Raw genomic sequence first — 24129 nt, 5'->3', positions numbered from 1 at the left:
GCCCCGCTGCTGCGCCGACAAGAAGGCGTCGAAAATTTTCTCCTTCATCTCTCGCGCCCGAGGGACGTTGCTCGGAGGGGGGCAAACGCGGCTAGACGGCGTCATGGCTATTTTGCTTTTCTTCCTCTTCTTCTTCTTCTTTTCGTTCTTCTCAGCTGCGGGCAGCCGTTGCTGACTCCAGCACACTGGCTGGGATTTGGGAGGGTTGTGTTTTCGGGCGAGGCTCGATGCAAGATTTGGTGGCAAGGACAGACGGGTGTGTTGCAAGGTTTCACAGCAGAAGAGATATGTTTTGCATATGCCCTTGCAAGGCCGTAGGCGCTCGGTATCATTGGGCTTTTCCCCCTCCCCCGCATACATACGTAATCGAGAGGCTCGCGCCGAAGACGGCTGCCGCTCATGGCTACACTTCCGGCATGCCACCGCCGGCCGCCCTGCAACTCTGGCGATGCGTGCAGTGCAGTGCAGTGCATTTGTTGTCAATCAAAAGCCACCTTACGCCCTCCTGTACTGCCCGCTGTATTGGGCAGCAGGGCGTGTCCCAGTCGCTCAAACTCCTGCACGCTGTCTTCCACCATGCAGCTATCCGATGGTGTGTTGTTCGTGCTTGATTCAGCGCCCCGTTTCTCTGCTAGAGGGCATTCATCATGATTGGCAACACCATGTCCAGCCTGTGTACTCGGTATCAGTCCAGTTGCGTTGTTCATCCTCAGTACCACACTCGGGGGTTGACAAGGCAAGCCTCTATTCTAACTATCGGTAGCATGCACTGGTGGTAAGCAATGTGCTATGTAGCTTCTGCATATTGTTCCGGCTGTTGTACAATGAAACCAAGACATGTATTGCCATCAATAGAATGCCAACTTGGTAAATGAAACAACATATGTCTATGTATGTACTATGTACGTCGCTACTGTATCTTGCATGGCCTCGGGCGGGCAATCATTCATCTCGGCTACACCAAGATATCCACCGCAGTGCCCATCTCCCATCCAAAGAGATCAAAGCTGCAGGTCCCAATGTGTAGGCGATATCTTCTCGGCCCTGTCTTGATGTGGAATAAAATGAGGCCACGTAACTGGCACAGGCACATGTTTGATACTGCACTCTTGACAAATACTTTACTTGCTATCCATGACTACACACAGATTCACATTGATTCACCAATCGCCTAAACATCACTCCACTTTCAAATGCTGCTCTTGTTGACAATCCACCCATACATATAACCGATACTTGATGGTTCACACAGGTCCTTTTTCCTGCAAACCACGTGCTGCCTCTTATGAACAATCTGCAACCTACATGTGCATTTGACTGTCATGACACGGTAATTACCGGCTGCTCCCTCGCCCAAATGCTCGACAGACTAATACCGTGCCGGCTTATTTCCGACCACGTCACAAAACTATAATTTATTTGACATTGCAGACGACAACCTGGGTGTTGGTGAGGAGACTAAGTACATTGGGTAGCATCAAAACTACGCTCGGATTCGAACTTGGCCGAAATGGCGCAAGGTTTGAATCTTTGCCTAGTGCACCACAAGTGGTTCGATCAGTAGGGATATACATACTATTTGGCACATGTCAAAACCTCCGAGAGGCGGCTATCGCTAGCTCTTGCATCGTGACCTTGTGACAACTGCTAGCGCCAAATCGCGACATAATGTGTAGTAGCTATTTCCTCATCCACGGCGTGGCCAATCAAACATCACACCTTCAATAGTCGCAGTCACGCTCAACACCCGACTACGATGATACAAAACCTGTAATGGCGCCAGCAACATGGCAAGAAATATGGTGCATTTCTACTCGTGGGTTGATCTTTACTCACATTGTGCTGATGATCGTACGATGGTTGAGTTTGAAGAACCCGGATTAGTGAGGAGAAAGATCGGCAGACAGGGGATAGACCGGGACACAAATCGTGAACTGTGGGGCGGAGTTTTGTCAATGAGGATCTTGGATACGAGCCAGTCGAGATCCTCAACCCACACACGAAAATCCCATGATTCGTAAAACGGAAATAACCATTTGTGGAAATGCGTGCGCCACAGCGTCCAGAGAGGTCGAGTAGTCCAGTCAGCTCGTCTTCTGGAAAAAAGAATCATGGCAAACTACGACTACTAGAGTTTAATTGCCCGGACAGTGTGAAACGACGTGCAGCGGGCTTTGGCATCCCTACCGATAATAATTCTAATAGTAATGGTCGTTTTGGGCAACACCAAAACGTTCGGTAGCGTTATAGGGCCACATTCACAGGGCGGATATTTCAAATCTACCAGTGGATAATATCATCACGCTTTTTGATAGACATTGATGCGCCGAGGAAGGGCGTCTGATGAAGCGCAGAGGTGTAAGCCTTGATCGTGGAGAAGTTTGTCAAACGACTCTTCTGGACGGTACTTTAGGTTGTTCAAGGATTGCTGGAAGTGTGGAGCGTGATTGGGGCGAACGGCCTTGAGATACGAATCCCACGGCTGGAGCTCGATAACAAGATATCCGCTTGGTGCAAGCGAGTTGCTGCATTTGGCGAAGAAGGCGACCAGGCCTTGGTCGCCATGCTCGAGATGGATCCATTTGATGACGGATAAAGCTAGGATCACATCATAAGCGTCTTGGAGATGCTGACCGGTGGGCAGGGCCCAATCCGCGGCGACGAAGTTGACGCTCGGCATGTTAGCCAACCATGGCGACGGGTTGGGTGCAGCCTTGCCTTGGGGCTCTATGCGATAGCCATGGGTGAGCAGGGCCGAGAGGGGAAAGTAGTCGACAACGGGCGGCGAACTAGCGGTAGGGGGCCGACGGCGGGAGGCGCGCAGAGCGTAAAGCTTCTCGGCCTGGCCAACTAGGCTGGGATCTATATCGACGCCGGTCACGGAGGCGGCGTCAAAGTCAAAGGCTGCAAGTTTGATCAATATCAAGCACATGGCTGTTCATAGTCGGTTCGACGAGACGAGCAGGGGTATCCTTGAAAGCCACATACCAAGTTGAACACTGACGCTGCCTGCGTTTGCACCCACATCCAAACAGTGCTTGGCGGTGAAGATGGCCGGGATCAGCGTATCCAGGATTTGCAGTCGTGGGTCGACGACATGAGTGGCAGAGGCAGGTTGTTTGGAGACGCCACTATAATCTGCGCGCGGAGTCAGCAACGGCTAGTCGAGGCAACCTGTGCCGAGCGGCCGGCCGGTTCGAGTAAAGGCAGGAGGGGACAAGGAACCGTTCAGGGCAAAGTTTGGTGGCACGCACCGTGGTAGTTGCCAAACCTGGTAGCCATGGCGGTAGAGTCGAGCTGCGAGCCAGGGTGCTTGTTTAGCGGGGGTGTCGATCGCGACGGGGGCGCAGGTTCTTGGGGGTGGCCTGTTGCGGGCGAGTGGCGACGTGATTCATGCGATGGGGCGGCGATGAGTTTGGGTGGAGGGATGGGATGGGATGGGAGAGAAGGGAAAGGGAGATGGCGAGATGGAGAAGTGGGCAGACGGGCGAGGTGAGGCGAGATGAGATGAGGCTAACGAGGGGAGGGTCGGGTAAGGGGAAAGAGGCAGTGCGTGGTGGGGGATGGAGATGGAGATGTAATAGGGATAGGGATAGGGATAGGGATGATGGTGGAGGGGAGATGGTGAGTGGCCAGTGGTGGAATAGCAGTATAGTAATAGTGGATATATACAGTAGTAGAGTGGGAGTAGAGCAGAAAAGGATTTGCGAATGGGCGAGTGAGTAGGTGAGTGTGAGTGTGTGGGTGGAGTGGGATGGCAGCAGAGGGAAGGAGCTCGCGTAAAGGGCCTAACACGGCAGATCTGCCTCTCTCACTCTCAGTCTCTGTACTCTTTCTCTCAGCCTGGCAGCCAACCAGTCCAGTCCAGTCACTCCCTCAGTCAGTCACTCGCTCAATTAAAACCCATCCATCCAATCGAGTAATCCAGCAATCAATCACGCAGCCAACCACCCATGTGTTAACTAAATAAATGGAGGGCGCGAAGCGAGGCCCGACAGACAGGCCCAGGAGCAGCCCATGAAAGCAGCAATGCGCCCGCCCAAGGTCGCACAGCGCGGACTTGGCTAGGCCAGGGTGAGCGCAGGTACGCTGGACGGGTGCTCGCCAGTGCGTGCCAGCACCAGCAATACCTACGCGTCGACTATTAGGGGCTCTGCCGGCTCCACGATACGACTGTAGGGAGGAGCTTGCGCTCGGGCGTCTGCAAAAGGCGGCATTTGCCAGGGTTGCAGTGCAACATGAGGGACAGGGCCCGTGGCAGGCCCCCAGAATCCGGTGCATGTAGGTAGGCGTATACTCGTCACCCACTATTGACGCAGATGTCGTTGGACAGGTGACGGCGACGGCGACAGCGACAGTGACGGTGACGGTGACGGTGACAGTGCCGGTGACAATTAACGGCCAGAGGGCACAACTGCCGCAAGCCCACTCACACATACCCATGGCGCACTCGCAATCCCTCCACCTCCCCCTCTCCAAGCGGGCGGCGGCGTGATTCGCGTGAGACGGGCTCATGTATGTCTCGGTCTGTCGAGCACAAAGTTGCGCCTCTGCATCGCGCACTCTCCCAAAATCCCGGAATTGGGCAGACCCGTTGCTGACCCTGGTCGCCACTATGGCTCATCATTCACGCAGCGTCCGTGGCAGCAGGCCCAGCACAAAAGTCTCCACCCAGCAGCGGGGAGACCTTCAGGACAGACGTCGCAGGGCAGATCGCTTTTAGCCGCAACCCGCCGGCGTGCCATTGGATCTACCCCCCCGTGCCCTCTGGCAGATGAAGCTCTTCACGGCCTCAAGCCGAGAGCACTAAGCTGTTCGATTCGAGCCGTCCACACACCCTTGCAACAGCGTTGCAGGTGGTCTAGGCACACACCCGCTTCGCAATGCTACCTCCGCTCCCTCTTGCCGCATCCCCCCTCCTCCCAGTCCTTGGAGCTATGTGATATTTGGCATGTTGCTCCATATTGGCTGCCCGCGGCGTTACAGCGTGCGACACCCTGGCCCGCTGTGATTCGAAATCAGCCTGGCCTGCGAAACCCGCTCGCCATTGTTTGTCTCTTGATGGCCCCGGCCTCGACCTCTTTCTGGCGACGCCCCACGAAAACACCTGCCAGCTGGCCGCGAGAACGAGAGAGACAAACAGCAAGAGGCGCGCAGAGACCAAAAAAAGAGAGCTTCTGTCTGGCGCCCGGGTATGCTTCCCAAAACTCAGTGCTGCATGTGGTCCAGATAGAGGGAGCGTGTGTGGATGCCCACCCCCCCCCCCCCCAGAGACCACATGCGTCAGCTAGCCTGGCATTATCCCAGACACGATGCAAATAATTGAAGCAACGGGTGGGTGGATGGGCGGATGGGTGGGTAGCTGGGTAGCTGGGTAGCTGGCGGGGGTGGATAGATGGATGGGCGAATAAATGAATCATCGAGCAGACATGATGCCACTACTGGATGAATGGATGGCTGAATGAAACAGTCCATCAAGTGAATGAATCAACGACATCACACCACTGCCTGCACAACTAGGTACTTACTCTACGAACAAGTACTTACTCCGCCGCCCGACGCTCGCAGTGCTTCACATGGATGGCCTCGCCGCCGCCCACACGTCAGAATCTGGGGGTCCACGAACTAGCCGTCCGCCAAGCTCGGATCCACACATCACGCAGCGTCGTCTGCTGCACTTATCGCTGTCCTGGTCGAAATTTATGCTCCGAGCCGGCTACGCTTGACGGTTGGCGTGAGGCTTGCCAGTGAACAGGGTGCATGCGGGTCCGCCCCGGTCTGCATCCTGTCCTCTTCCCGGGCGGCCGTTGTTTTAATGTGTCTGAGCGCCTCTCCACCTTAACGTCGCCATTACTGAATTCAAGCAGCCCGGCGGCGATCTGGCTGCTGGCGATCCAGATACGTACAGGGTCGCCTACAAGGGGCTCTTCAACTATAAACCACTCATGCCGCCACACTAGAGGCAGTGCTGCATTCCTGACGTCCTGTCCAACTCTGCACCACGCCCGGACGCTCCCAGTCTGAAAAGAGCCTCCAAACTGAACACAAACGTGATCCAAATGCGGCTGTGTGCATCGTGTCCTGGTTCGGGCAAATAATAATACACGCATGTCCCAACCACCTCCTCTTCCTCCACCCCCGGCCCTCCCTCTACCACCCGCTTCTCAACCTCCGACAGCCATGACTGAGACGCAGAAGCCTCCCGTCTTCTCCCCTCCAGGCTTTCTCGACTACTCCCATCGCCGCCTGCCCCCGCTAGAGATTCCGCCAGATGCTGTACCACAACGGCCGGATCACCACTTCCGCTCCCCCATCAACCAGCTACCTTCCATCCACTCTGGACTGCCTCCTCGCAATGACTACCATCCACAGCCCCCCGCGACACACAGACCAGCAGCCGCGCCTGTTGACAAGCTGTTGCAGCCCTCCAACCCATATACCCCGCCTAGGTCCGATCCGCCATATTCTCCTCGGCAATACGGCCCTCCAATCTCGCCACATTCAGAATATGACAGCAGAGGCCCTCGAAGACTAGCTGAACAGCGCTATTCGTACGAGGAGCACCGCCCTTTTCAGCGCCATCCACCGCATCCCGAGCAAGGAGGGTATTCGTCTCTTACTTCACCAGTAGAACCACCGCACCAAAGGTCTTATCCTCCGCTTCCCTCACCTGCATATACTCCGAGCTATGCATCAAGTAGCACTCCATACCGCGGATCTGTTGGCTCTCTGCAACATGCGCGATCTCAACGAGGCTCCATTGGTGGACCTTTGGCGCCGATTGCATACTCAGAGCCTTCGACCGCTGCTCCACCACCCCCAAAACAAGTGCGCCCTGTCCCATTACCAGGGTCCATACCACAACCCGTGTACAACGAACAATTGTAAGTACTTCTCTTACCCGGACACCAAAGTGACGCTCGACTTACCAATCGCAGAAACCTCAACTATGAACTCCGCGTCCGGCAACAGCCCATTGCCGCACGAGCGTGCGGATTTGGCGAACGTGACCGAAGAGTCATTGACCCTCCACCCATCATCCAACTCTTAGTGACGGATCCGAAAACTGGTGCTGCTGAACAAGAAGAACTACGTTATTCTCTCAATGTGGTCCACTGCACGCTCTGGAATGCAGAAGGCACCAACGAAGAAACAGCACTCGTACAACCAGACCGACGAACGACACGGCGATTAATGGGCCAGCTTGTAGCCTCGCCATCTGTGGCAAAAGACGAGCACGATGTCGAGGGCTGTTTCTTTTGCTTCCCAGATCTTTCATGCCGCACCCATGGCAAATACCGACTTCGGTTTGTGCTTATGCGCATTGATCCCATGAACCTGCACGTGGGAGGCTTCTCGCCAATCCTGACCGAAGTCCTGAGTGACGTCTTTACCGTCTACACAGCCAAAGATTTTCCCGGTATGCGGCCGAGCAGCGCTCTGACCAGGGCATTAAAGCTACAAGGCTGCAACATTCAAGTCAAAAAGGGAAACGAGAAGGCGCTTGCCCGTAAGCGACTTACTGCGAGTCAAGAACACGACAACGCAGAAGAAGAGGAGCTCAAGAGGCGGCGCAGGGAGTAACGACCATGACCCATGCTGTCTCTTTACATAGCTGGCTTTTCGCATAATCTTCCTTTATATCGGGCGGCGCAGACAGGGTCATCAGGGGATATCTGAAGCATTTTTCGCAGATGCTGTTTTGCATTTTGACGACGTCACGAAATGACTGCATTTCTCACCGACAGGGTTGATTTTGAATTCAACGGTTGGTGGCTTGTGCAGGATAGGAAGGGCGGAGGGTGAAACCTGGACGGCGTCGATACGGCAAACCTTTTTTTTTTCTCCTGTACTTGCATTTGGGAATTTCAGCGATGAGAGAGCACGATACCATTCCATAGCACCTTATTCGCAGTCAGTCGATAGAAGTTTTATTTCCAAGACGCCTAAATTCCATCGTCCAAGCCAACAGAAGGTGAGGTGTTGTAGTTAGGGCGCGCACAAAGAAAGGAAGGAGGGGGAGCCACGCTATACTGTGGTAGGTGGCTAAAGTTTTGTCCATAAGCACCGGCAGGGTGCTGTATGATTCCAGGCAGAAATCAGGACCGAGCTTATTCAAGATAGATTACACCACTAGTGCGTATTAGTATGGCTGCTTTGGGCTTGATTGCAGTCTCCCACCAATTGTGTCCTTTGTCGATCTTAGAACAAGCTACTCGATATACGTTTTTAAATAAAGGCAACTATATTACCCAGAATTACGTCGGATCGACATAGTTTAGCGTCTCCACTGCACAAAACTTTAGCCCTGTACCGCAGTAAGCGTCAGCTCCACCAACAAAGGGCCCATGCGCCCGATTTTCTTTTCAAGTTTCACGCGCCTGCAATCTCGACTTTCCTTTCTTCCCTCCCCTTCCCCACAAGCAATCAAGGCACTGAAAAGCAGCAATCATGAAATACGTGCTCGTGTCTGGCGGCGTCATCAGCGGCGTGGGGAAGGTAAGCTGCAGGTTGCCGCGCCTTTGATCACCACTAATGTGTAAAAATAGGGTATCATAGGTAAGCTCTGCTCAGAAATGTGCCACGAGCATGGCACCGAATTCTCAGAGCCTATATGATGACTCTTGAGGGAGCGGTCCAGTCTGTTCTAAGACACAGGCTTTTGAAATGTTATGCAACGGCTCTTTACAGCACTTGCGTAATTAGGCACACGACAGTAAACGTAAGCTAATGACGTATAACAGCATCGTCAACTGGCCTATTGCTCAAAACTATTGGTCTTAAGATAAGTATAGCAGGCCAGCACGTTTGCAAAGCGTACTGACGTCTCAGCACGTCTCGTCAATCAAGGTCGACCCATATCTCAATGTCGATGCGGGGACTATGAACCCCAAGGAGTACGACTCACTGTGACCGATTCTATACCAAATGACTAAACAAAAAACAGGCATGGTGAAGTCTTCGTCCTCTCCGACGGCGGTGAAGTCGATCTCGATCTCGGCAATTACGAACGCTACCTGAACATTACCCTAACACGCGATAACAATATCACCACTGGCAAGATTTACCAGCACGTCATTGAGCGCGAGCGCAAGGGTGACTATCTGGGTAAAACCGTACAAGTCGTCCCCCACATCACGGACGCCATTCAAGAATGGATCCAGAGGGTCGCGCGTATTCCCGTCGATGACTCTGGTGAGGAGCCTGACGTTTGCATAATTGAACTGGGTGGTACTGTTGGTGATATCGAGAGCATGCCCTTTGTCGAGGCTATGAGTCAGCTGAGGAGACGCGCGGGCAAGAACAACTTCATGCAGATCCACGTCTCGTACGTGCCTGTTATTCACGGAGAGCAGAAAACGAAGCCCACGCAGCAGGCAATCAAGGCGGTGAGGAGCAATGGTCTGATTCCAGATTTGGTATGTATTTGGGTCTTCAAAAGCACATCATCTATGCATGCATGCCTAACAAATACAGATTGCCTGCCGTTGCGAACGCGAACTCGATGCCTCTGCTGTGGAAAAAATTGCCCATTTCTGCCAGGTTGAAAACGAGCAGGTCCTTGTTGTCAGGGACATGCCATCCATCTACCAAGTTCCCATGCTCCTCGAGCAGCAAAAACTTATTCCCATGGTTCGCCAGTTCCTTGCTCTTGAACCGGCCAACATATCTCCTCAGATGTTGCAAAAGGGCAACCACACCTGGGCGCAATGGCAGTCCCTTACCAGTCATGACACGCGCTATCACGACCCTGTAACCATTGCTCTGGTTGGAAAGTACGTCGAGCTGCAAGACTCATATCTTTCCGTTATCAAGGCGTTGGAACACGCCACGATGCGGTGCAGGAAGAAGCTCGATATTCGGTGGGTTGACTCGGATCACTTGGAGCCAAAATGTCAACAATCAGACCCCGCCAAGTTTCACAACGCATGGCACGAGGTTGTCAAAGCCTCGGGTATTCTTGTCCCTGGAGGCTTTGGTCAGCGTGCCACCGAGGGTATGATTGCAGCAGCCACTTGGGCGCGCGAGAACAAGAAGCCCTACCTCGGCGTCTGCCTTGGTATGCAGATCGCTGTCATTGAGTATGCCCGCAATGTCTGTGGCATCAAGGACGCTACCTCGGAGGAGTTCAACGGCGAGGCTCAAAACAAGCTCATCATGTTCATGCCAGAGGTTGACAAGACCACCATGGGTGCATCTATGCGACTGGGTCTTCGCCCAACATTGTTCCAGCCTGGCAGTGAGTGGTCTCGTCTCCGCGCTCTATATGCTGGTAAGAGCGAGATTCTGGAACGACACCGTCACCGCTATGAAGTCAACCCGGATTACATCGACACCCTTGAGAAGGGCGGACTGAGCTTTGTTGGCAAGGATGAAGCTGGCGTCCGTATGGAGGTCATTGAGATCAAGGACCACCCATGGTTCGTCGGTGTCCAGTTTCACCCAGAGTACCTTTCCCGTGTCCTGGATCCAAGCAGGCCCTACCTGGGCTTCGTTGCGGCTAGTGCGGGTATGCTAGAGGAGATTATACGCGAGTACCAGAACGGCACCGAGGCTGATGGTGTCACAAACGGCGTAAATGGTCTCAAGGCCAGCAGTGGTTAGGTAGACCATTGCAGCCGAGAAGACCAGGTTAGTTAGTCATATCACTGGGAGATCGGGAAGTCAGGCGGCGGTCAGTGCATCCGACAGTGCCTGGTCTGCTCCTCTGTATGGGCAAATTACGATTCAAAGGGGTGATTCTTCATGTTTTGGAGTTAACGGACCATGGATTTGGACATTCATTTTGGCGGGGTTCGATAGGCTGATTTTTGTGGTCACAGAAAGGCAACCTCTGAGATTTGTAAGAAAAGAAGAGGTGCATGATGTCTAGAAGGAAAGTAGCTTCATATCAATAGAGCATGACACAACGAAGGAATGAATGTGTGGCTTAGAAGATTTCATCTATGGTCATTAACCGTTTGGCACTTCCATTGTTCCACCGAGGGTGCACCTACCAACATCTCCTACACTACCCACCTATCTACTCGCCGTGGTCATGCACAAAAAAAAGGAACAAATGGAAACAAAAACATACAACAGTGGGGATTCGCCAGTGGTCACCCACCTGATTACTAGTCCGCCGGTCAAAGGCTTAACGTGCGGCGAGCGAACGAGAGCCAGTGATTTACTTTGCCGATGGTCGTATGTGAAAGGACATTATCCAAAATTTTGTCATATGCCAACCATCTCAAACTCACTAATCACCAAACCACACCACGTAAGTATCAATTTGATTCATGTCATATTCAATTCATATCTTCATATACAACGTCTGTCAAACCAACGACGCAACTACGCTCTCTGCATCCCTCCTCGGCCCGTAATTCCTTAAAAAATGACCGACGGGGAAGCAATCCTCGACCCGCTCCATACTCATCATGCTGCGCACGATGTAGCCCCTGCCCACACGTATGGCGCGGATGTCGCTGCGGACCCACTGGATGGGCATCACGACGGCCATCATGTCGCCGAGGACGGATTCTTCTTCCGATGCGAGGGTCGTGAGCGGGTTGTCTGCATCCCAGAAGGATGACGTGTCTGACGTGCGTTTTTTGTTATTACGGGGTCGGTTTGGGGATGTAGGGGACGAGTCCGAATCGGCGCCGCTGAAACTCGACATTTTGTATGCTTTGTTATTGTGGAGATTCTGGCGACTTGTCGGTACTGCGGCTGGGGCGCCTGTGTATTTTGTCCAGAGGGCTTTCAGGCTGGGGAGGTTGACGGCGATGATTGCGGATTGGATCTCTAGGGCGCTGACGACAATCATGGTGCCGAGGATGTAGGAGGTATCGAGGGATGGGGAGGGGGAGGAGAGGCGTAGGAGGATGACGATGCGGCAGCAAGCGATGAGGACGGAGATGCCGCCGAAACCGATGACGCAGAGGACGGCGATTTTGCGGCGCATGCGGATGTTTTTCAAGGCCCAGATGGTGGAGATGGGGAGGATTAGGATGTAGATGTCTACGAGGATGTTCTGGGAGAGCGGGTTAGTTGGGGGATAGGGAGATGGAAAGAAGAAGCTGACTTACGAGAATGCAAGGGCCAAGGAGAAGGATCATCTTGTTGATGCATTGTGCATCAGAATGCGTGCCTGGGTGAAATATTTCGTCAAATGGCATGCATTGGAAACATGCTACAAGGCTGACCTTTGACGTTAGACTTTGCGGGTGCTTGGAGGGCTGGCATGACTTACACACTGGCAATCCATACAACAGTGTTAAATCCCACTCCAAAATAGACTGCGTGTCTAAATGTGTCGCTATCGGGAGATAGGCGAAGGTAAAATACGAGAAAAGCTAATTTGATCACCCAGTGAACAGAGTAGTAGAGGACTTCTTCGATAAATAACCACTGGTTTTCTTGGTCAGAAGATATTTCTCAAAGTTACCTCGCAGTCATTCACTCTTACCTTGACAATCTCGAGATGATGGTTCGTGTCCAGGGCTCCCATATGACTACCTTTAAGTTAGCACAACTTATCACTATGATTCCCAGCCATCAAAGGTATCTTACAGTCCACACCCCCAATACAAAAACATCTGCAGCACGCCCTGCTGTGCAAAGCTAAAGGCCTAATCACCATCCTTCACATTAGCCCTCCGTTCCACCCAACTCCTCCCAAAGAAACATACCAAAATAGCAACCGCAATATAATCGTCCCACCCCCATGTCCTCAGCACAATATACCGGCAATAAAACCGTAGCAAAATCGACAAAGTGCCCACAAAGAATGTCGAATACGCAATCCCATACGCAAGCGGCTGGATACTCGTACTCGTGTCCATAATCATCATCGCAAGGCGGCAGCGGCAGAATCCACGAGTCGATGCCAAACCCAGCCAACAAAGCGCATCTCTAATGCGAAAGGAACAAGTTTGCAAAAAATAAAAAATAAAAAACGAGTGGAAGAGGTCGGCTGGCCCGCAGTGAGAACAGGAGAAAAACTTTTTGAACGAGATGCTGGGTAGGGTAGATATTAAACCCTCCCTCCTCTCTCTTCGCTTCTTCTTCTTCTTCTTCGAAGACAACTTGGTACTATTTTCTTTTTTTTCTTTTCAACATCTGCAACTGTTCCTGAATTGGGCACGTGGACAGCCACGTCGCCGTTTGGCTTATTGCGATCGCCCGTGGTTGCGACCGACGGTTTGGAACAAGCGTTCGTGGGCTTGAGACGGCAATGGCGTTGTGGGGGGAAAGGACGAAGAAGCAAAGGGTTTGCGTTTCCGATGTGTCGGGAGAGGTGATTGATGGGTTTGTTTGTAATGCCGCGGACCTCCTCCTTTTTGGGAGGGAGCTTTGACTGCTTTTTGCTGTCGTCGAGTATGTACTTTGTCTTGGGGAGTTTGGTAAGTAAGCACTGGGCTTGTGAGGATTGTGTTTGAGCGGGATGTTTGTTTCGGAACTGAAGAGACAGAGTGCGGATTCGGTGGTTTGAGAAGAGAGGACAAAGAGGAATCGCGATTACTTCCACAAGATGTGCTTGATCGCCGAATCCAGAGATAAGAAGATAGAAATCGACAACTCGTACTATACTACTTGTCTTCATACTAGAGAATCCCTAGTTCACAAACGACACCGCCGCCGCCACACAACTCCAGTCGCCCATCCCCTCCCGCAAAAAGCAACGCCTACCCGTGTTTGCAACTGGCCGCCCGAACTCGCAACGTAAGGGCAAAACAAAGTCACACACAAATAATCCAACAAGGGAGAAACATCCCCTGTTCCCCGATTTCCGTCACGAAACCCACTGGGCAAGGTGATTTTTTTCCTTCACCCCGATCGCGCCAATGCTACGGTGATATATCGAAAGAACGCCGAAGTAGATTGCGAGACGGCGGGAGAAAGCAAGGATATAAATATCAAACGGAACATATCGAGGGTGATACAGGTCATGTGTGACGGATATTGGTTTGGGCGAGGGCAAACGGGGGGTTGAGGGGCAGGATATATATAGATGATGCGTGCGGTGGTACAGAGTGATCGGGCGATGCGGATACTTGATGGCGATTGATGAGGTGTTTTAGTTCAGCAGGGAATACTGTGTGTTTGTCGATGCGGATCGAGATGCTGTAGCATGTCGTGTTGCGGAAGATGATGAGGACGAAATTGTACTACGAGTAAAGCAGAAGCTATCAAAGCATCTCTTCGTCCATCTCTTCGCGATACTAAATTCAGAGTACAAAGGAAACGCACATACATGATCTCGTTAAACTTCCTCAAACAAGCCGTCGGCTCTCAAACCCTCGAGATGTAGTTCTCAGTGATGACCTTGTCCAAGTCCCCTTCAGAGCTCTGGATATGAATATCCTTTTGGATTTTGATAGTACCAGCGTCTCCCGCTGACATCTGATTCGACATACGCAGTGAAATCCCACCTTGTCGGCACAACTCCTCTTCAGACTCAGTAACAGTGAGTCCCTGGTCCGTCCGCGAGACGCTTCCTCTATGGCTCTTCCTCGCCCACTTGCCTGCACGCAGCTCTCTACCCTCAGAGCCAAACGTGGCAATATGGCCCCGCGACGAGATTCTATACCTTTTCTTGTTGGAACCGTCGCTGTCGTTTCCAGGGCCCGAACCAGACGAACTGCCGCCCATCATCCGGGTCCACAAGGGCTTGAGGCTTGGCAGGTTGACTGCGATGACGGCGCATTGAATCTCGAGTGCGGCAACGATAACCATCTTCCCGAGCACCCACGATGTATCAGGCGAGCGGAACAGCTCAAACAGAGGTATGAGCCGAAAACAAGCAATGATGACTGAACTGCTGCCAAAGGCTACGACACCAATCACTCTGAGCTTGCGGCCCATCGTCATTTGCAGGTGCCAGACTGTGTAGATGGGGAGAATGAGGATGTAGAAGTCTGCAAAGATGTTCTGTATCGCTTTTGTTGGTACCTTGTTGTCTGCATGTGCAAAAGGAAGAAGGGCTTACAAGAACGGACGGAACGATAAGCATGGCAAGCCTGTTGATACAGATGGCATTTGGATGCGTGCCTGGGTGAAGAATCTCATCGAACGGGACACATTGGAAGCATGCCATGAGCCTGGCGTTTGTGTTAGCGAGGCTTGAGTTCTGTATCAGCAAAAGGTAGACTTACGTGTTTATGATCAGGATAGTGCCGTTGATGACGCCACCAATATAAATGGCGATACGAAAGGGCCTTCTGGTTGACAGGCGCAGGTAGAATAGGAGAAAAGCCGATTTGATTACCCAGTGTACTGAGTAGTAAACGACTTGTTCAATAAACAACCACTATTTTGAGTTAGAGAATTTCACCGCTAATATGATATGAAAGCTCTTACTTTGAGAATTTGGAGCTGCTGATTTGTGGTCAACGTTGTCATGTGTCTGTGCCTCCAGTCAGCAATTAGTCTGTAAGCAAAGCAAGGGCAGTCATACAAGCCGCACCCCCAATAGAGAAACATGTGCAGGATGACTTGTTGGCCAATGCTAAAGACCTGAAATTCTTGCCGTTAGTTGTGTCTCTGTATTCACAGAAGGATCGTACAAAACACGTACAAGAATCAGCACTGCGAAATGATCGTCCCATCCCCACAAGTGCAGAATGTAGCGTCTACAGTAAAAGCGAAGAAAGATTGAGATAGTACCGAGCATAAATGTAATGTAAGCAACGGCATACGCCAGTGGTTGGAGGTTTGATAGTGCCATGGTCTTAAGATTGTGAGCTTCCAGACAAAGGTAGTCCTCGACTCAAAAAAAACATATATCAAGACACACAATGGACACCAAAGATAAAGTTTATATCTTCCAGAAACCAGTTACAGATTCTAAGTTCAGTCAGTCTTTGCTATGACGGTCGAGCCCTCGGGGAATGAAAGGGGCTTAGAAATCTCCTTGTCAGTGATCTGCCTTCTTCGATGCCCGCGGACTCAAATCCATGAAATGCAAATGCATCAAAGCTTCCAGTATCAGGTTCTCGTACCAAGCCGTATGACCGTTACGAATTGCCCTTATTGGTGCTACACACTGATATCGGAGTATTTGAGGAGCATAATCGAAACGGATCTTCAGTATGCTGCCCAAAAACAGAGGTTCAACTTGACAGTTGACATGCATCAGCGGTTTTTGACATCTGCCAGGTTCTAGGATGAAGAGATTTGCGGCGTAATGGACGCAAGTATGCATACGTAGGAACCATCTTTTGGGAACGGCTATCATACAGGGAGACTCTCTAAGCCCCCACTGTCTCGCTGGGATGTCTCACGCAGAACCAGTCAGAGCTCGATCCAGTGTTTGCCCTTGGCGACTATTATCTCCGAACATCGATCGGGACTTTTCAAAGCTGACCCCGCAGCCATTGTTTTATGTCACCTGCGGCTTACCTACGTATCCTTGCGCGGATGCAAACGCTACGTCTCCAGCCGTTGACACGCCTCAGGCCGTTGACAAGCCCTCAAACCCCCGAAACTGCTGACAAGCTCAACGCCGTTTGCAACGCCGAAACCGTTTGCATACCTAAAGCGGCCAACTCGAATCCGGATCCGGGCAGGCTTGAAGCGATGGGATGCAATCGACCATATAGAGGTGTCAGGATCCTCAGTACCCACCAAACAATAGAACCCCCCCCCCCCCCCACTTTAGAACCTGCATTTTGCCTGCCAATCAACAATAAGCGACCAAACAAGTTTCTCGACGAGTGGCATCGCTCACTCGATCTTCGTACAATCTTGGGTCTTTTGGAGTTTATTTGGGCGATATGAACGTTGGCTAGACCAAGATTATGATCGACGAGAAGTCGCGGATAAATTGCCAAGTTTGATACTATTGTCCGGCTATTTGAGACGGTATTGAGAAAGCATGTTGGGTAGACAACGGAGCTTGGCATTGATGACAGGAAAGCTGAATCAACTCATATGCATCGGCGACATCCCCGTCATTCCCGCCTCCCCGACCACCGAAACTGTACCGTGGTGTCGTAGCACAGAGCTGTGATAGGCATGATCCGTTACTACCCTTCGCAACTTCCACCCAGATCGGCGGCGGGGTTGGGACAGTCGTGTATACTTACTTACGCCAAGTGGCTATCGAAGCGGTTACGCGCATCCTCCTCGGCATTTATGCGAACGGCTATTTGGCTTTCTTGACCAAATGTTACGGAAATAGAGGGCGATGAGTGCCCGGCCGGTGCAAGAGGGGGCATGTACCTGATTTCAATTGTTTTTAGATTTTGGTTCCATATAAGTAAGTACTCCCTGTGGTCGTAGCCTAGCTACTTCTACTTGAAGTAGCAAATAGAAAGCCTATATTTACCTGTAGTATACTGCCAATCGAGATGCGGCCGCTTCAGGTGATCCGACATGTCCGGGGTCTGGCTCCTTGCTTCAGTCGGTCCTTAACGAAACTTAGATACCCCGCAGGACTGTTCTCTGCCAGGGATGCATGTGCGAGAGTTGCATCATCTTTACCAAGAGGAACCTAGTCTGTCAACTCCGTGTAAGGATCCACCTAGGTGTTTGCATAGATGGAACATTGGCAGATATTGGTAAGCCTTACATGCGGGTGCAATGCTGCTCGTTTTCAAGGTCACACAGCGTTGCTCTTTCTTTTTAGTTATCAAGGAACGCAGCCCAAACCATAAACCCTCAGAGCATTTCCAAGATTACTTTGTTCCTCAGTCTTATCAGCGTGACCAACCTTTGAGAGCTCTGGTTGCTGCAATGGAAGTCCTTCAGGATGCTGCACACAATGTTGCCCAAGTAGATGCGTTTCATGGTGCTTTGGCAGCAGCCCTATTCGGCGTCATTTTCCATCTTTGTATCCTTCCCATCGAATTCGAGCTCATCATGGTTCATTTCATGGCAGCCTCCATGGTCACCTTTTTCGGCATGATATATGTGTTCGGAATATTGAAGGCTCTGCTGTTCGCCACAAGCTTCAACACTGCATTGCTAACCACCATCACCATCTATCGATTAGTGTTCCATCGGTGCCGAAAATTTCCTGGGCCAGTTGCTGCTAAAGTGTCAAAGTTTCATGCAGCATGGCTCGCTGCAAAGAACGTCAAGTATTACAAGGACCTGGAGAAGATGCACGCGCAGTATGGTGACTTTGTGCGCACTGGTGAGTAGTCGTGTACTCGGAAATTCAGGGATGGGCGCTTGCTGATACAACCCCTAGGGCCACGAGAAATCAGCGTTCTACGCAGCTCAGCAGTTCCGATCCTGTATGGACCTGGTTCGGAGTGCCTGAAGTCAACATGGTACGGCCAAACTGGAAATGATCAGGGAAAATGCTCGATCCACATGACACGCGACTTCAATACCCATCGTCTTCGCCGTCGTGCTTGGGACCGTGGCTTCTCTATCAAAGGTTTGTATGGGCTCACAAGGTATAGTAGTTTGTGCTAACGTTAAATAGCACTGAACACATATGAGCCACGTATTAAAGCCAAGGCGGACCTATTCAAGAGCCAGCTAGCCAACAAAGGAGAAGCATCCATGGATGCCTCAACATGGTCAATGTTCTTCAGTTTCGATGTCATGGGCGACGTTGGCTTTGGAAAAGACTTCAACAACCTCAAAAGTGGTGTCGAACATGTTGCCGTCAAAGGTGTACATGAACACATGACCATGTTAGGGATAATGAGCCCCGTACCATGGTTGCTGTATATCTTGAGTTCAATACCTGGAGCGACGGCGGGTTATACCGATTTCTTCTCCTTTTGTGCAGGTCAAATCAGGGAAAAACACCAGGTATGCTTCTCAAAGCTGTACTGTATAGAGCTGATGAATTGACAAACTGTAGACTTGGGATAGCGAAAAATATCCGCAAGATGTGATATCGTGGTTGCTGAAAGCCATCAAGGAAAATGACGCTACGGCGCCCCAAACCGCAGCCGCACTCGAGGATGATTCAAGGGTGATGATCATTGCCGGGAGGTAGGAAATCCTCAGTCAAAAAGATGACAGCAGTAGCTGACACAATAGTAGTGAGACGACTGCCACCACTCTTGCAGGAGCTCTCTTCTTCCTCGCCAAGTATCCCGAGAAGCAGAAAAAACTTCAACAACTCCTTGACCAGACAATGCCAAGCGGATACGACGAGTGGTCATATGAAAAAGTAAAATCGGTTTCGTATATGGACGACTTTATCAGTGAGACACTACGACTTCGCCCTGCCTTGTTAACTGGCGGAGCGCGAGAAACACCGGCAAAGGGCATTATAGTAGACAACACATATATTCCTAGCAAAACAAACGTGGTTGTACCGATATCGCTTATTCAAAAGGATCCCAGATGGTGGCAGCAAGCCGAAGACTTTATTCCCGAGCGATTCGGTGAAAAGAGGGTGGAGATGGAAACCGACAAGGCACCATATCTGCCTTTTTCTCTAGGTAAGTACTTTTATGCAATCATGACAGTGTTCTAGAGGCCAGTCAACTAACACACCCAAAGGTGCGTACAGCTGTCCCGGAAGGAATCTGGCTCAGTTGAGCTTGCGCATCTCGCTTTCCATGGTTGCGCAGAATTTCGACGTGTCGTTTGCACCCGGCGAGACAGGAGAAGCTTTCGAGAATGAGATATTGGATACGTTTACTGTAACACTGCCGCCCCTTCAATTACGGTTTACTCCGCGGAAGAGGGCTTGAATATGCGGAGAGGGCGTATATGTTCCGATCGTTTCTTGCGAATGTGCTCAACTCAGGGGATAGTAACGTGATTAAATGGTTGATGAGTCGAGCAAGAATTCCTGCCAATATCTTGTGATTGCTCTGCAGATGGGTGCGGGGTGCACAAGAGCTCAAGAGCGGTCAACGGTGGCTACGGGCTCCGGCGAGTTCCTGGGGTCAACTTTTGAGCGGCTGTAACAAGCAGATGCTGCCAAGGCCACTGTATATGTATGTACACATGTACGTATTGGGGACGCTTCATTAGCTTATTACAGTTATTCAATGTGTATGTTTAAGGGCACATTTCATGCTGGGCTGCAGTGTAATGAGTGACCATGATCAGATGTGCGTCGGTGCGTACTGGTATATATGTTGCAATAACGGCTGACTGTTGATCGTGGACTTGCTCTGCAAGCCGTTGCGCACACTGGGCGGTGGGGAAGCCGGATACCGCACACCCTCAGAGACAGGACGTTGGCCTTGTGACGATGCGGACATGGATGGGGCCGCATCAAGCTGCACGATCGACGCGGGATGACTTCGACGTGCGACGGCCCGCTCTGCACCACACTCGCCACAGTGGAACGCGTCAGAATTTGACATGTGACAGCAGTGAGAGGGAACAGTAGAAATGGCAATGAAAGAGGACGAGGCAACAGGACCAGTGACATGGTGGGGTCATTGGTCGCAAGCAGCGGCTGAGCAAGAGGACAAGTGTTGAGGGTCCGTTGACGATGCTCATGCGCCGCTGGAGGAATAGTGTCAGTGCATTCAATATGGATCCAGTACACGGGCGGCAGAAGTGCACCGGGGTCATGGAAGCCATTGGGCGTGATAGGCCAAGGAGCCGATGGTTCTCCGTGCATGGCGGCTAGCCGTGAGTCGAGCAGCGAGCTTGTGGCTGCACGAACGGTCGCGTGGCCCAAGAGTCGGTCCCATCCAAGGGTGGCCAGGTCGTAATTATGCAGGGCGCAAAGCATGGTTGTCGCGGGCCTGAATTTAAGGGAGTTGGAGGACAGTCGAGGACAGCGACGAGGATGCCAGCGACGAAGCTGCGTGCTGAACTGTCACCACTCTGGCTAATGTACCCATGTCCATTGCCCAGCCACTGCCACGCCCCTGGCCCATAGCAGCATGTAGGCATAATGGCCCTTGGCAGTCATTTCCCGTGCGAAGCGCTGGGTGCATGAAGCGGCGGAGGGCGTGATTGGGTGCATGGCTGATGAACGGCCTCGCTCTCTGCGATGGGCAGCGTGGAGAAGAATTGAATTTGGGTCTGGCCATGGACTCGACTAGAGCAATTGCAGGCTAGGGGCGAATGGGGGAGGCAAAGGCCGCGAGCAGTGGAGCCCCCAGGAAGACGGGCCCTGGCCGTGGTTGGCTGCCCGGGAGTTGGAGCACGAGCTGGGCGGCGCAGCCATGAGCGGAATGGGAAAAGCAAACAGGGCGACAAACTGCAGCCAGCCGAGGGGTGTCACATAGGCAGAGGGCAGCAGGCAGTAGGTTGGCAAGCGGGCGCGGACGAGGGCGAGGGCGAGGGCGTGGGAGTGAATTGGCGGTTGGCGGTTGCTGTGGAGCTTTGGCGCTGATGACGGTGAAAGACGGCGTCCTCATTTCCGCCCGCGTTAGTGTTAGCGAACCAGCCTCATCCCAAGTAGCGGATCCAAGCTCCCCATCGCCCTTTCCCTCCTCGAACGCCCTCGACGAGACAGCGACTTCCCCAGCTGCGCGACGACCGTGACTGCGCCTTCCATCTCGAGCCCTGACGAGCTGATCGAGCAGTCGCGACCCGCCCCCGTTGTTGCCACGAGGAAGCAGCGGCCCACGACAGCGACGACAGCGAAAGCGACAGCAGCGAGAGCGCACACCCCAGGCCGCCCTCAGCTACGTACGTCCGTCTCTCCCAACCACGCACAAGGCCCTCCCCCCCACACCACACCACACTACACCACACGACACGACGACGCTCCAGGCACCTTTCGCTCCGCTCTCGCCCTCGTCCTCCTCCTCTTCCTCCTCTTCCTCCTCCTCCTCTCCTTCCCGTCTCTCTCTCTCCATCTCCACACCCCCTTTGGTCCCCCCGCGCGCCCTCTCTGCCCGAGGCTGTCGACGCGCTGAAAAGTATGAGCGCCAAACCCGCGCAGCCCTCTGCTGACGCATCTGCCGCCAACGGTACGTTCTTGACCCGGCCCAGCGCTCCCGCCGGCCAATCTCGCTCCGATGCGACTGCTAACCTTGACCCAGCTGCCATCGCCTCGAATTCCCTGCTCGGCGTGCCCCAGTCCGGCCCCCAGTCCACCGACAACCACACGCCCACGACCGGCCTCAGCGGCGCAACCACTGCAGCAGACGCTGAGAGCATAGGACGCGGCTCCAAGCGAAGCCTCATGGGCAAACGACGGGCCGGCAGCACGGCGAGCAGCAAGCGCTCTCAGCAGCGTGCTGCCCCATCAGAGAAGGCCGAGCAGCCGCCCCCGTTGCCCGCCACGGCCGACCGCCCGGCATCGACGAGGAGCAAGACGCGCAAGGGCGGCTTGCTGTCGTGCTTGCCTTGCTTTGCACCCAAGGAGTCTCGCCTCGCCGGCGACTCGGCCCCTACAGAGAATGTCAAGCAGGCCCAGAAGGTGCCTGCAGGGCGCACATCGCAGTCGACGCCCGTCAAGAAGCAGGAGCCGACCATCGCCGAGTCGAGTAAAACCGACTCCAAGGAGCCACTAGACGAAAAGACTGGAACGGAGACATTGGCTTCGAGTCTTGGCGACAAGCCCAGCCATGGCGACGGGACAACCGAGCAGCCCTCGGTCGAGGATGGCCCCCAGGTGGTGACAAGAAGCCCGTCCCAGAGACAGCAAACGGAAGCAACCTCGCCCCCTCAACCCGGCACATTACAAACTGGTCATCCTCAGATTAGCATCACCAACCCCACGCCAGTCGCCACTCCCGTCTTGCCCCGCCCGTCCGCCGAACAGCAGCGTATAATAGAGGACCAGACCGAAGAGCAGAAGCAGATTGATAGCGATATCGAAATGCGAGATGTGCCCCTCTTATCCAAAGAAGTTCCGCACGAGGCCGATCCAGCCGACGCTGACGCTGAACCCGAACCCGAACAATCCAAGGTCGACTTGCCTCCCCCACCACCACTAGCTGAGAGACAGGTGGCTGTGCAGGAGCAGGTTGTAGATGCGGGCGAGGCGCCAGAGGAGCAAAAGTACCTTTTGGGACCCATTGCACCCAGGTTCCAGGGGAAAAAGTGTTTGGTTCTTGACCTCGACGAGACTTTGGTCCACAGCAGCTTCAAGGTATGTTGTCACAACTACGGTATTTGCTCCTCTTTATATACTAATTTGATGTAGATTCTGCACCAAGCAGACTTCACAATTCCTGTGGAGATTGAAGGCCAATACCACAATGTCTATGTCATTAAGCGACCAGGCGTGGACCAGTTTATGAAGCGTGTGGGCGAATTGTACGAAGTGGTGGTTTTTACAGCATCTGTTTCCAAGGTACGTGGCTGCATTGTTTGTTCCGGCAATCCCGCTAACGAGAGTAGTATGGTGATCCCCTCCTTGATCAACTCGACATCCACGGTGTTGTTCACCACCGACTTTTCCGCGAAAGCTGCTACAACCACCAGGGCAACTATGTAAAGGTGAGAATATGAGCCCAAAATCGGGTTCCAATCAGACACTAATGCCTGTGTGCAGGATCTCTCACAGATTGGCCGCGACCTCAAGGATACCATTATTATTGACAACTCGCCCACTTCCTACATCTTCCATCCGCAACACGCCGTCCCCATCAGCAGCTGGTTCTCTGACGCACACGACAACGAACTCCTCGACCTGATACCGGTGCTTGAGGATCTCGCTGGCCAGCAAGTCAGCGACGTCAGTCTGGTGCTTGACGTGGCTTTGTAAGCATGCTCGAGACGATCATTACGAAAGAGGATACCCTTTGCGCATACCCTTCTCATCGCGCCGACATAATCACTTTACTTCGGGCGCAAACCGTAGGAAGCAACACCCCTACCTATTCCACTCTGTACCTTGTAATCAGCTTTTAATCTGCATAAAAAGCGGCTCAGTGCGTGACGGCTGTACAAGCTGCCGTGCAAGACCGTGCTAGAGTGTCACATTGCACGCCCCATTTTTCCCACCACCGCACGCTCATGTTCTGGGGCGCTGCGTCTCGCCCACACCATTTCCAGCCATTGACACTAGGCTGGCGCGCACTACCTCGACTTTTGCGCACAAAAAACAGGAGGACCGGCGCACAACGGCGTCTCTTTGGCTTGAAGAGCCACGAAAATCCACAGTAATATTGGCACATACCCCCCTTTTTTTTTCCAGCATATGCGACGCCTGGCCTCCTTGAGGTCTTGTAGTATCTACTATCAGTACCATTTCCTTTGTACGTTTTGTGTTATTCTTTTCTTGGTTCTGCATTGCTGGCGGGA

General features: G+C 52.6%; 10 protein-coding genes across 10 annotated transcripts; 5 read left to right on the top strand and 5 right to left on the bottom strand.

Moving 5' to 3' along the window:
• Positions 1-1799: 1799 nt before the first annotated feature.
• COCMIDRAFT_37151 (uncharacterized protein) lies at positions 1800-2021 on the top strand (the record flags this gene model as incomplete). Its single annotated transcript, XM_007690201.1, has 1 exon — positions 1800-2021. One exon carries the CDS (start codon positions 1800-1802, stop codon positions 2019-2021), a length of 222 nt encoding a protein of 73 aa, XP_007688391.1.
• Positions 2022-2299: 278 nt separating this feature from the next.
• COCMIDRAFT_26684 (uncharacterized protein) lies at positions 2300-3282 on the bottom strand (the record flags this gene model as incomplete). Its single annotated transcript, XM_007690193.1, has 3 exons — positions 2300-2904; positions 2989-3138; positions 3255-3282. 3 exons carry the CDS (start codon positions 3280-3282, stop codon positions 2300-2302), a joined length of 783 nt encoding a protein of 260 aa, XP_007688383.1.
• Positions 3283-3876: 594 nt separating this feature from the next.
• On the bottom strand, positions 3877-4963 carry COCMIDRAFT_26683 (uncharacterized protein; the record flags this gene model as incomplete). The annotated part of the gene is made up of 2 exons (XM_007690192.1): positions 3877-4527; positions 4874-4963. 2 exons carry the CDS (start codon positions 4961-4963, stop codon positions 3877-3879), a joined length of 741 nt encoding a protein of 246 aa, XP_007688382.1.
• A 1217-nt stretch (positions 4964-6180) lies between these two features.
• On the top strand, positions 6181-7584 carry COCMIDRAFT_5675 (uncharacterized protein; the record flags this gene model as incomplete). The annotated part of the gene is made up of 2 exons (XM_007690183.1): positions 6181-6884; positions 6939-7584. The coding sequence occupies 2 exons, from the start codon at positions 6181-6183 to the stop codon at positions 7582-7584; spliced, it is 1350 nt and encodes a 449-aa protein (XP_007688373.1).
• Positions 7585-8451: 867 nt separating this feature from the next.
• Positions 8452-10605, top strand: COCMIDRAFT_5674 (uncharacterized protein; the record flags this gene model as incomplete). The annotated part of the gene is made up of 4 exons (XM_007690182.1): positions 8452-8499; positions 8833-8897; positions 8948-9419; positions 9478-10605. The coding sequence occupies 4 exons, from the start codon at positions 8452-8454 to the stop codon at positions 10603-10605; spliced, it is 1713 nt and encodes a 570-aa protein (XP_007688372.1).
• Positions 10606-11680: 1075 nt separating this feature from the next.
• Positions 11681-12812, bottom strand: COCMIDRAFT_75377 (uncharacterized protein; the record flags this gene model as incomplete). The annotated part of the gene is made up of 6 exons (XM_007690216.1): positions 11681-12016; positions 12072-12183; positions 12236-12393; positions 12452-12497; positions 12556-12614; positions 12675-12812. Coding segments are annotated over 6 exons (849 nt in total), but the record flags the coding sequence as incomplete, so codon positions are not given.
• Positions 12813-14277: 1465 nt separating this feature from the next.
• On the bottom strand, positions 14278-15712 carry COCMIDRAFT_5672 (uncharacterized protein; the record flags this gene model as incomplete). Its single annotated transcript, XM_007690181.1, has 6 exons — positions 14278-14916; positions 14975-15086; positions 15141-15295; positions 15346-15391; positions 15443-15501; positions 15563-15712. 6 exons carry the CDS (start codon positions 15710-15712, stop codon positions 14278-14280), a joined length of 1161 nt encoding a protein of 386 aa, XP_007688371.1.
• A 2009-nt stretch (positions 15713-17721) lies between these two features.
• Positions 17722-19652, top strand: COCMIDRAFT_96502 (uncharacterized protein; the record flags this gene model as incomplete). Its single annotated transcript, XM_007690215.1, has 6 exons — positions 17722-18124; positions 18182-18373; positions 18422-18756; positions 18809-18942; positions 18994-19397; positions 19459-19652. The coding sequence occupies 6 exons, from the start codon at positions 17722-17724 to the stop codon at positions 19650-19652; spliced, it is 1662 nt and encodes a 553-aa protein (XP_007688405.1).
• A 360-nt stretch (positions 19653-20012) lies between these two features.
• COCMIDRAFT_37144 (uncharacterized protein) lies at positions 20013-20653 on the bottom strand (the record flags this gene model as incomplete). The annotated part of the gene is made up of 2 exons (XM_007690200.1): positions 20013-20243; positions 20465-20653. The coding sequence occupies 2 exons, from the start codon at positions 20651-20653 to the stop codon at positions 20013-20015; spliced, it is 420 nt and encodes a 139-aa protein (XP_007688390.1).
• A 1143-nt stretch (positions 20654-21796) lies between these two features.
• On the top strand, positions 21797-23590 carry COCMIDRAFT_96472 (uncharacterized protein; the record flags this gene model as incomplete). The annotated part of the gene is made up of 5 exons (XM_007690214.1): positions 21797-21845; positions 21918-22972; positions 23027-23176; positions 23224-23322; positions 23378-23590. The coding sequence occupies 5 exons, from the start codon at positions 21797-21799 to the stop codon at positions 23588-23590; spliced, it is 1566 nt and encodes a 521-aa protein (XP_007688404.1).
• Positions 23591-24129: the final 539 nt, after the last annotated feature.

This window comes from Bipolaris oryzae, assembly GCF_000523455.1.
Source record: "Bipolaris oryzae ATCC 44560 unplaced genomic scaffold scaffold_73, whole genome shotgun sequence".
NCBI classification, from domain to species: Eukaryota; Fungi; Ascomycota; class Dothideomycetes; order Pleosporales; family Pleosporaceae; genus Bipolaris; species Bipolaris oryzae.
The sequence above is the reverse complement of the archived record's forward strand: the minus strand, read 5'-3'. Positions and strand labels throughout refer to the sequence as shown.